Below are 12,530 nucleotides of genomic sequence, written 5' to 3' on the forward strand. Positions count from 1 at the left end.
AAAGTCTACGTTTGATACGTATAACTGCCCTAACGTTCTCGGAGAGAATCTATTATCAATTTAGTACATCATCATAATCTGGGCCATTCAAAGTGCTTGACGTTTTGCTACATGCAACTTCATAATTTCATCTTCAGAGTTGCATAAGAAGTACATTTTTCACAATGCTTGTGAAAGCCTCGCAGACATACTTATGGAAGATTCTGGATGAGAATCCCTGTGCATAATTTCTGTTTTTTTATCATAATGCAAAGATTGATCTTGGAAAATTTTAGTCGAACTAAGAGTGAATGATGCTTTAAAGACGATGGAAATTGTATGTAAAGAAGCCACCTGCTAATCCTATTTTTTATATCCACAGGTTTTGACGAACGTACTGGTAAAGTTGTAAACCACCCAGTAAATGGAGCAAGACTTGTATCTGGGAAACCTATTTTGGATAATAATGCTGTGAATCTGTTTTCATCTATCCTTGTGGCTCTGATATTTCCTGGCATTGCCTGGGGTTTCTGGCCAAGAACCTGAACACTTTTCATAACTACACATTTCACATCCCACTGGGTCACTTAAACTAAATTAATCTGAATGTTAATAATGCACTGTGCCTAAATAGATGTGCTTCTACATATCATTTAAGGTACACTTTTAATCTGTGTTTGATAGTAATGCTATTTTAATATTTTGCCTCCTCCAAAGACCACATTGTAGGGTCCTCAATTTAATTTACGTTTTCACTTTGTCAGACTGTTTTAAATTGTTAGATTGTTGTTGCTATAGAATTTATCTAAAGTCTCATTAAGCATTGTTTACCGTCACAGTGGGTATTTTATTTTCATTTTAGGAGTTTGTCAAAATGGCTCTGCTGGCACCTCTTAATATCTACTTAATGGTTGTATCAAAATTGAACTGTATGGCCAAGGCAAATGTATATATTTTGACAACGGTTATTTCCAGTAACAGTTGGATACGAAAAGGAATAATACATTTCAAATGGTTGCTTTATAGAAATGAAGGTATTGCATAAAACATTGTGCATTAATGCAAGTGATAGTCTTGGAATTGGTTGGCATTCAACAAAAATAGATTTAAAAAAAAAAAAAAATTGAAATATTGTGGTTACGATGCAATAAATTTTAGTCTTGATGTCAGCCAAAAACCAACAGAGTTTAAAGATTTATATGCCAAGGGATTAATTAGACCTTTCATCAAGTACAGCTGGTACCCCCATTCACCACATTATGTATCATGTTTAACACACTTGGGTCCTATTCAGGACAGGCATCGAGTTCTATTTTTAATGCAAAGTCCTTTTTGCACTCAAAACGGGATTGTATCTGGTGTGAAAATCACCACTGTTTGCTCCCATGATTTACTGCATACAAGACCTGGGGCTTATCCTGGCAGTGAATAGTGTTTAGAACCCTGCACAATTGCAGGTTATCGGGTGTAATGTTTGCCTTTGTTTTTGGGAGGGTGGGAAGTTTGCGAGCCAGTTGGGCACTTAATGTCTGTTTAGCAAGTGGAGGTAAAACTGTTTGGTCAAGGTACCATTCACTTGTTCACCACACTTTTTTTTCTGGGTAAAAACCAAAACCATGTACCGTTAGTAGCAATATTTCTTATTTTTTCTCTTGGAATGGTGATGGCACTAAATACTACTGCAATCTAGTTTGAAGTGGGTGTTCTGAAACACATTGCACACATGACGTTTTGGTATTCATACCAGTAAACTGATTCCAAAAATGTTTTGGGATATTATAGCAGTTCCTCTTAAGCACTTCATCAAAATGAAACCTCTACACTCATTGATACAAATTTGTAGTTTTTTCTTTTATCAGGATGAGGTTGAGTGACCATGGACCACGTGTACACAATTTATAGACCGCCTATGCGAAATTAATTTTTGGCATTTTCTTTTATTAGCTTTTGCTTGAATGTTGTTTTAACTTAGCACAGATAATGACAGTTTACTGGTTGTGTACGATTTTCTTTTTTTTTGTCTTTTGTACGGTCAGGAAAATGTCAGTTGACTAGTTTGGGGTACGTTTTGTGCAAACTATGTCATACAGTGTTGCTTGTAGATTCGTCAGGAGACGGCTACTTCCTGTATTCTTGCAGGTTGCAATTAAACTCTGAAATGGAACTGTAGGGGATTCTGAAATATACTTTTGTACTATCTTTGTGTGTGTGTGTGTGTGTGTGTGTGTGTGTGTGTATATATGAACCTACTGTTTATTCTAAGAATAACTGGAAAGTCTTTAGACCTACCTAATGTTGCTAAGTGCCAGTGATGCACTCGGTTAGCAATCGGTTAATCTTTTTATTAAAAGAAACGTGATTTTGATGTCTTCATTTATTGATTGATCTATTTTGTATACTGTTGTAAAGATGACTTTCTTAAACCCTTCATTGATTTCTACTAAGAAGAAATCAGCTAGAGGTCACGTATACACATTTTCACAGAAAGTCCAATTTGACTACCCAATAATAATAAAAAAAAATAAAAAAAATCTCATTCAGCAAGCTGTTTTGTGTGGTATCAGTTGTGTATATTTGCATTGGTACACTAAATTGCTTCGCGTAAGCTGGCACAATTCACATAAATTGACTTAACTACGTTCATGAGTAAACAATGTGTATTGCCTTAATGTAGGCCGAGAACATGCAGACTTAGATGAGGCTGGTGTGTCTTCTCTTATTCCAGACAAGCACAACATATATATTATACCACTGTGTCAATATGGGTTGGTTGCGCTTTCCTCTGAAAATGCATTTTATTTGATTTGCTCATAACTTTTGACCCAAGGGCAGAATTGCCTGCAACTGGACAGTCTATCAATTCAGTCAGCTAGGTTTGGGCATGGCAAGTTTCACAAAGATCCGTCCATGACAAGAAAAGTTAGAGGTGAAAAGGTGCATCATTTCCCATTTTAGCTCGAATGGAAAGTTTGCAGAAAGAGCAAAAAATATTGAACAGATGTACACCATATGTAGCATGAAGTTAGAACTTTACTCACAAAATGTGCTAGTTTGTTTGGTGTAAATCCGTCCAGTAGTTTTTGAGATATTTACATTTAAGAGGTGCCTGGCAGTTTGGATCTTCCAGCGCATGGATTGCAAATAGACTGTCGGTGGACCAACCTGAGAAAGAAAGGTAGTTGTACTGCAACCACCCCATCACACGCTGAGCACTATTTGAATAAGATGAGAGGTCTAGGTCACGACCAATCCTATGAAATATCACAAGGACTATTAGTGGAACTCTGTCTTTCATCATGGAAAGCACACTCAAGAACATTGGGAAGCCAAGATATATTTTTAAAATGTGTTTTTTTTTTAATTAAAATGATAACCTTGTACATACAATATGAATAGTAATTATTATAAAAATAAAATAGTGGCAACAATATTTACCAAAAAAGTAAATAACCGATCATAATGTAACATGTTGGTGAAATCAAAAAGCTCTTTATAGTAGAATCCCCAACCCCGCTCATTTGTTTGGCTAACTAAACACACATTCGCACCAAAGAAAGGGCCTAATTTGACCTTCAATGGAATCTATGTTGAATAAAATATCAGCATTTGCTCTTGTCTGCGTCAGCAGGCAGGCCCAGGAGCCCACCAATCCAAGGCTAAGTATGCCTCCTCGTAACCTTCAGCAAAGGAAAGTGATACAGTCCTGTATGACCTCTGACTCGAGTCTCTGGCACAGTTTTCCTCTAGCTTGTCACACACTGTTCTTAGCTTATATAATGTATCTTGTTGAACTTTTTTTTTTTTTTTTTTTAGAATAAACAATTAGCGGTAACGCTTTGCTACTCTTACTAACTTACATTTTGGGCTGCCATGCTTATTGTTTAACAACCAAAATGAAGCATTGAAATGTTCAGCTTCTGTGAAAACTGGTTAATTGTTTAAAGCAATCCGGAGAACTGACAAATACCGTGAATATATTATCACCTCGCAATGAATGACATGAATAAATGTATATTTTAAATTTTGACATTTATATATAATTAAGAAGCTCGTATAATTAAAGACGGGGATACTTTAAATGGAAAAAAAACATTACAATTTATTACAGGTTAACACTTTTGGGTGTATTTGTTAAAATACACGAGTCCGTTCTGTCAAGTGTGTGTGTATCTATGTATAACTTTTTATCACAATATGATTGGCTTACGTGAGACTTTTGCGCAGTGGGGGGGGAATCCACAGCCATGGGTAGGTCAGCCTCAAAGGTGACAGATCCCAGGTCACTGGAGAAGGGCCTATATGCGTGTGAAATATAAGGCACTCGAACAAAAAACACTTATTTGGGCCAATGAATCTGACCAGAGTTGCAAGCTCTCAGTCTCCTATTTTATGCGCTGGATTAGATCACCATTGTGTCCCTGACTCACGACTTGGAGCAGACTCATGAGTTTCACGTATTGTCAAAAAATAAGTACAGCAGATACTAACACACTAAAATGAGTCTGGCTTTGCTTGGAAGGCAGAGGAGGTAGGAACCTCTGCTGCTTCAGTTTCTGGTACCACAAATCCTACAAGGCTTAAAGGTAGAAAAATGTAAACAATTTAGAAAGCCTTTACAGGTGTGACTTAGATTTAGCACTTCGGTAACCCCTACCCTCAAACAATATATCTGTTTGTTTGCATACCAAACCACTTTTCAAAAATTTTACAGGGCTCGTCTTTTTGGGTGTGCTATACTTGAAAGTCCTGCCGCTGCCATTGCATGAGAGCCGTGGACCGAGAAAAAGATGTGGTATTGTAGCATTGTCTGTTGGAGAAGCAGGAATGGAAACCTCGAATCCTCAAACTGAAAAATAAATAAAAGAGGGGGGGAATTTAATAGGTTAAACAGTCCACACTAAAAAAATATGGCTGTAGAAAATGGTGTCCCCCATTTGCAAGACAACATTTTCACTTACTGCCCAACAACAGAGGGGGAGGTTTCCGGTGTGACCACAATACCTTATCAACATATTGGGCAGAGGCAGGAAGCAGCAGGGTCCAATCAAGGCCGTTAATGTGCTGTGGTACATCAATAATATAATGTATTGGAAGTGGCAACAACTTCCAAAGGTGAAAGAGTCAAGGAAGGCATTCTGATAAGCAGTTTGTGCAACCGTATTCTGTACCGTGAACATCTTGGGATGTACTTTGTTAGCGGAAGTGGAATGATCAACCCCTAGGAGCCATGCATCTAAGCAAGAACTCTCAAGCATAAGCGGAAAAGCAGAGACCGAATTTAAGGGGAGAGGTGCTTGTTCCATTGGAAAGAGTTCAAGCTGTAGATTAGCAAGAAGACCCAAGATTGCAGATGTTCTCCACATACCTCAATACAACTTAAAAATGTGTTCTTGAGAAATGAACAAAACCATCATCTTTTGTGCAACGAACCAGCACTTAAAAAATGCAACAAATTCTTCTTTTCTGAAAAAAGTGACAAAGCACAAAAAAGCAGTTTATAAAATAACTTTGTAACATTTTAAAAAATGAACCAACAAAAGGGACGACTATAAGATCTTTATTTATATTTAAAAAAAGACAAACTGCCCATAGTAGGTTGGCTTCAGACGTTTTTGTGCATGGTTAAAGGCTGTGCGCAGACGGGTTGGCTGCCTGTTGTGGGTAAGGTGCAGATCTGGCTACAAGCCAGGTCCTGCTGGCAGCGCTCAGTGTGCTCCGCCAAAGACCATGCACAGTGGAAGTTGACCACTTGCAAGTTTGGCGCAGGACCTGATCTTGCATGCAACACAGTCATGCGCAGCAGGGTTGGCAATCGTGTGAAATAAAAAAAAAAAACATAACCTTCACTGGGAAAAAATACAGTATCACAAAGTCACTTGTGATGTGATCAATGATGTCATGTTTGACATGCGGCACAAGTCATGGTTTGTACCGCAAACCTGAAGTGGCAAACATCTGTGGTTTGTTGTGTTTGAGCCAGAACCATAACTCACTTTTTAACTGTATTTTTCAGTGAAAAAATAAATATTATATGTAGATGCACAGTTGTTATTAATGAGTGTAAGGAGAGGTCATGACTGAGACACGAAGCCTCCCCTCTCTCGATAAAGATACTAAGTAGCATATTATATTTTGCATACATGGTTTATGGCATGGCTCTGTCATTTGTAAATATCACCACACAGCCAAGATGGTAATATAGGCCTATTCTTGCGCAGTTACCAGTTATTTATTTTCTCTCTCTTACACCCACACCCAAACACCCCACCCCCTCCTTCCCCAATATCCGGTCTAAGCTCTTCCACGTCCAAACCTCATCTCAACACCAACAATCTGTCAGATGTGGGTTAAAGCCTTCAACTGGCCAACCCAAAATTTGCAGAGGCACCAGTGTGATGGTTTTTATTGGTTTGTTAATAATTGTCTGCTGCTTTCACCTAACGTTCGCTATGTCAAGTTGAATATAGATTAAGGACAAGGGGCAAAATAGTTAAAGTGGATCCATTAAATATTTTTCTATTTTTTTTTTTTTCCTTGACATTAACTTTTACCCTTCACTACAGAAAAAACTTCTGCACAGAATTGCACCAAACGTGAAACTAGAACTTTACTCAGATTATACAATTTTTGTGCCTAGGTGTAAATCTGTTCATTTTTTTTTTTAGATGACTTCATTATAACAAGCATTTGCAATGCAATAGGTCTTGCATTTTTCAAACAAGTTGATTGTCATTTTTTTGACAACAGCACCCACAAGCAAAATCATAAAAACAAAATGAGTGGAAACTGAGAAAATACAACTTAACAAAATAAAATAGTTAGCTTTAAAAAATAAAACTTTGCAATTTTGTTTGTCCTGGACACGTTTTTGACAATCACATGCCTTCTCTTTGCGGTGCACTGGATGTTACAAAGTAGTACCTCGATCACGTCGGGAGCACCGGATGGTCACAAATTAAGTTGAAACCAATTAGTGTTTGATTCCTGCTCCACACAGAGGAACGGAAATGATGCCAGACATGCCTTGCCGAATTATGAGGCTGTAAAGAAGACTTCCACGCAAACCAACAAATGGTGAGCGACAGGCGGGATCCAAGCCCAGTACTGAACACAACAGTGTCTCACATGCTTTCCCAGGCTCGACCCTAAAAATGTGTCCATAACATTTCTATACATATATCTAATATGAAAATGCTATGGGTAATCTGCTGTTTTTCTTTTAAATGTATTTACACCTCATGTCAAAATATCAGTCACAAAAATATTGACTGCACAATATCGTCTTGCCCAATATCTTCAAGGTAAAAATACACAGGAATGATGTAATAACTCTTCTCACTTCATATCTACTTACCTTATTTCTTAATTCTGCGGGCAGTTTTGTTGCAGGTTGATATTTTAGAACTTATATTTTAGTAGAGCACCACTTGAATGTTATTTGAGAAATGTGCACAGAATTGGCCAATTCCTTAGCACGCCCTTAGCGTTGATCCCGGTGAAATTTAAATTGTCGGCGTAATTTCAGGAGTTTCGTGTTAAGCTTGTTACATGGAATTGCTGAAATTATGCCATGCCACATAATCCCGGGCTGTTCATGAGAAAATTTATAGTGAGTGGCATTTGTGGGTATTTTTGTGTGCGTGGGTTGTTTTGTAAAAAATTATGCTCTAAAATATAGCACTAAATCTGGGAATTTGCATTCTGCATAATTTTTCTCAATTTTCTCTTTCGCATGCATACACAAAAGCAAATTATGAAAATGTTGCACACACACACCTATTTAGTACATTGAGCTTTCCTCTTTGTAAAGTTTCATGCCGATCTACCACAAAATACATTTGAAGGGGAGGTATCGAACATGTTTATTTGCTAATAATGTGGATGCTTTTCAAAAGATATTGCTGAAATAAGGCAAATCGCATGCTCCGCCTAGGCTAGTGTCCACGGTTTTGTGCAGATCTTTTAAGGGGAGTGCAAAAGAGAACGAGCAGCCTTTAAGATAAAAAATAGCACCATATTTTGCTGGTCATGCAGATGAGGATAGGAGTGTAAGTGTTTGTCTCAGTACGATATAGTGCCTTTGTGGAGTGGCATTAACAGCCTGGGAACCTTTATTTCTTTTTTAAATGTACAGATATATATTTATTGGCTTTTATTAACGTAAACATAGCATTATGTTAGTGTTTGTAAGGATGATAAGTTTGCATGTGCAAAACTATTGCAATTCAATGGTGTACATTTGGGGGGTTCTTTCATTACTCAGCTTGTACAAGGTGGATTAGGAAATTTTCTTAATGCGACTGAGACAAGATGCAACAAGATTAACATTAGGTACATATCTTATAGAGACTTCTAGTTGTAGATTCCTTACCTTAGAATTTCCCCCACGCGTTAGTCTGGATCTGGAGATTTTTCTTCAAGCAGTACCCTTGCGTGCCGTTAGGCGGTGTCGGTTGACTCCATGTCTCACTGGTGTCATGGTCGCCAGATATGACGTTAAGGGTTGTATATCGGTGCCAGCCCTGTGTGCTGACAACAGTTCTTTTCTTTCCACGCCAGATCCAGAGAGAGCTACCCTCTCAGTTGGTTTTTGACTGGTCTTCTGACTTTTTGTTGATGTTTTTTTTACTTTTGGTGTTGAGATGTCATCCAGGAAGACCAGCTTCAAGCCCTGCGACTCCTGTCACCGACTGATGTCGGTGATGGATCTGCAGCGGGTGTGTCTGTGGTGCTTGAAGCACGACCCAAAGTCGTGCTCAGAATGCCAGGGCATGAACCCGAAGGCTTTGAGGGAGCAACTGCAAATGCATGAGGACTGGCGTCAGGCTCCGCATTGCTGTCGGTTGAAAGGAAGGTCCCGAGACCGCTTGTGGAGCCTTCACCACTCATCCTCGTCTTACTCGTAATTGTCGGGTTATTCGGGTAAGCACAAGAGGAAGTAGAAGAAGCACAAGTGTAGGAAGCTGGCTTTGTATATACTGTACCAAAATGAGGTTTAGTTTGCACAGGGTTCAGTGGATCCCCAGAGGCTGGAGTAGATAATACTAATGCTCTCTTTTTGTGGTAGTGTTCTCAAGCAGTTAGGCTTATCAGAGGGTAGTGCAATGTATTTGTTACTCACACTCCTCTCTCTCTCTCTCTCTTTCTCTCTCTTTCTCTCTCTTTCTCTCTCTTTCTCTCTCCCCCCCCCCGTCTCCATCTCTCTCTCCCTCCCCACAAAATGACTAACTCCAGGCCATTGTTTTTATATAGCTAAAATATATTTTATTTCTAGAGCCAAAAGATCTTTGTTGCAGGGAAGTACAGTTGTGAGTTGGTATCCAGCATATGTATCAAATGTAATTTGTTTAGATTTTGCAGATAAAACGTTTTACAAGTAACACTTTTCAATTTCAAAAGTTGGCACAGTACAATTTCTCAAAGGAACTAATGCAGTCCTGGGAAGGAAAAGTGTAATAAACAGGTAAGTACTGAATGTACAATCCCAGTCTGCGGGGGTGAGGATGTCCAAAGGTCAAAGTTCAAGTTGACCTAAAAAGTGCACCACCAGCAACACTGGGCTGGCTGGGTGCAGAGGTCAAAGTTGGCGTTGGGTTTTAAGTTAAGTACCACCAACTTCAGGGCACAGACCTGGGGGTTTTAGGTCGGCACCAAACGCACACCCTCAGCGGCACAGGGGAGGCTGGGTGCAGGGTGCAAACACAGCGTCTGGCGCCCAATACTTTTCAATAGGGGAAACCCCCGGGTTTACAAAGATGCTGCAGACTGTATCCAAGAAGTTGGTTGTGGAAAAGCAAAGGCTGGACAAGGAGGAGAGGCGCCAACTGGACGTTGCTGGACCATTGTCGGATTCCCAAAGGCCAGGGTGCTGTGGGTGCAGGGGTACCTTTGGGTGTCTGGAATCTTCATCAGATCTGGTCGAATTCAGGGGGGTCCTCGGGATTTTGGCTGCAGGCGGTGGCGTGTTGGCCACAAGGGGTCGACCACGAAGTCCGAATCGTATGGGGTCCTTCTCTCGACCAATGGGCCACCTGGACACGGGCCATGGGTGTCAGGTGCAGAATGGACATGGCTCCCAGATCCAGGGCAGTTCTGGAGTCCTTTTGGACAGGGCCACTGTCCTCAGGCGTTCTTGGTCCTCTGCTGGGCTGGCAGTCCTCTGGGGGTTTGTGGAGGTTGTTGGTCCTGCAGGATGTATCACTTTTTTTGTAGCAGTAGTCTAGAAGCTGCAGACAGCCCAGTAGGGTTGGGGCCAAGGCAGTTGTTGTCTGAAGTCTTCACTGCTGGGGTCAGTTCGTCAGTCCTTTCTTGAAGTCACCAGGAATCCAAAGAGCAAGGTTCAGGGGTGCCCCTAAGTACTAGATTTAGGGGCGTTACAGGGGTCAGAGGGCAGTAGCCAATGGCTACTGTCTCTGAGGGTGGCTACAACCCTTACTGTACCCTCTCCATTTGGAAAGGGGAGGGGGGGGGGCATTCCTATCCCTATTGGTCACTCTCCTCCAAAACAAGATGGGGTATTTTGCAAGGAGGGGGCCACTTCTGCTCTGGACACCTTAGGGGTGGTCATTGCTGCAGTGGTCACTGTTCCTTGTTTTTCCTATTTTACCTGCCTGCCCTGTTGCCAAAAGTGGGGCTTTGTCCCGGGGGCGAGGGCATCTCCACTAGCTCGAGTGCCCTGGAACACTGTAACAAGAGTCCTGAGCCTTTGAGGCTCACCACCAAGTGTCGCAGTTCCTGCAGGGAGGAGGTGTGAGGCACCTCCACCCAGAGCAGGCTTTGCTCCTGACCCTAGAGAGCACAAAAGCTTTCACCCCATGGGAGCCAGAAACTTGCCTGTTAGTGGCAGGCTGGCCCAGACTGGTCTGCACTACTCGTTTGAGTAAAATACAAGGGGCGTCTCTAATATGCCCACTGTATGCATTTTTTCTTCTTCTTTTTTTATACAATAAATTCAACACTGGCATCACTGTGGTCTCAAACTTCCCAGTCTTCAGTGAAGCCATCATGGAGCTGAGGAGTTTGTAGTTACAAACTCCCAGCCCATGTACTTAATATGGCCACCCTGCACTTACAAGGTCTAAGAATGGATTTAGACCCTATAGGGGCATATTGTTCATGCAGCTATGCCCTCACCTGTGGTATAGTGCACCCTTCCTTAGGGCTTTAAGGCCTGCTAGAGGGGTGACTTACCTATGCCACAGGCCGTTGTTTCTGGGCATGGCACCATGGTAGGGATGTCATGTCGACTTTCTCCCCTCCAGCGCGCTCGCTCTCTCTCTCTCTCTCTCTCTCTATATATATATATATATATATATATATATATATATATATAATGCTGCTGCCCTAATGGACCTTCCCTGGCCACAGAACTCTTGGTACCATTGGTAAGAGACTTAGCTGTGTGCTGGGGGGTGCCAACTGTGGCGACAAAGGTACAGTTTAGGAAAAGAATACCAGTGCTGGGACCTGGTTATCAAGATCCCAACACACACTCAGTCAAGTTAGCATCAATATCAGGCAAAAAGTGGAGGGGAATAACCATGCCACAAGTGTTCTTCAGGTTTACCCCGTTGGTCGAACGTTGCGACGCAGGAGAAGGAGCGTCCTCACTCTAGGCCTCTGTCTTCACAGCCTATTTCGAAGTTGGCTCCGAGCCTCCCGGTGTTTATGGGAGCTGGAGTCCCTCCCCCCCCACCCAATTAAAGGAACTTTATGAGGCCATTGTGCCTCATCTTTGGGCATCCCTGTCTGGGAGCTTTTGGGCCCCACAGGGTTGGAAGGGGCCCCTTTGGTTTCCACACCAGAGGCTCTGTCCTCGCCTCAGAGGGACACCCTGAGATCCAATTCTGGATCTGATCTGGCATCAGTCGTACCATTGCAACCTTCCCAGGCAATAGTTGATGCTCCTGATGTCGCCTGGGCCTATGGGAGTTGTTGATCCTATGCTCATCGCTGACTCCGACATGGAGCCGGAGCAGAGTCATTTAACGTTGATTCCAACTTTGGTTGGGAACTTGGCCCCATAAATCAGATCCTGACCCTTATTCTTATGGGTACGAGTTTGGTGAGAGTATGGCGGGGTTGCTTGACCCTTTAGAATTCCAGCTTGAAGACTCTATGGACTGTGCTCAGGAACTGGGCAAAGTCAGCGGTCTGGATACCTCACCTGATGCTGGTATGCTTTCTCCCCCTACTGTGGCTACAGAGGAGGGGGCTTCACACTCTGTGGTGGTGCGGAGAGCGGCTGAGATCTTGGGCTTCAAGCTGCCTTAGGTGGCTGTCAAAACCAATCTCCTGACTGAGGTGCTTCAGCCTGGGGCTTCCACGTCCAAACCCCTTTTGCCCTTTAATGATGCCTTTGCTGATGTCCTGCTGGGGACCCGCTCCATACCCAGCAGATGGGCTCCTGTTAATAGGACAATAACCTGCTGCAATAGGCATGTGCCTAACAACCCGGCTTCCCTGACACAACAATCTACCACCGATAGCTTGGTCATCTGAGTCCCTACGTCTCATAGCACGTTCCCTTCAGCTCCCCAGGATAGGATATC

General features: G+C 41.9%; 1 protein-coding gene across 3 annotated transcripts in view; it reads left to right on the forward strand.

Moving 5' to 3' along the window:
* Positions 1-2,523, forward strand: part of TMEM19 (transmembrane protein 19) — a 547,743-nt gene extending 545,220 nt beyond the window's left edge. For all 3 annotated transcript variants that reach the window (XM_069228349.1, XM_069228347.1, XM_069228348.1), the window contains one exon: positions 362-2,523. In XM_069228349.1, the coding sequence (XP_069084450.1) occupies positions 362-525 (164 nt within the window). In that variant the 3' untranslated portion in view covers positions 526-2,523. The remainder of the gene's footprint in view (positions 1-361) is intronic.
* The last annotated feature ends 10,007 nt before the right edge of the window (positions 2,524-12,530 follow it).

The sequence above is a fragment of the Pleurodeles waltl genome, chromosome 4_1 (assembly GCF_031143425.1).
Source record: "Pleurodeles waltl isolate 20211129_DDA chromosome 4_1, aPleWal1.hap1.20221129, whole genome shotgun sequence".
Taxonomy (NCBI): domain Eukaryota; kingdom Metazoa; phylum Chordata; class Amphibia; order Caudata; family Salamandridae; genus Pleurodeles; species Pleurodeles waltl.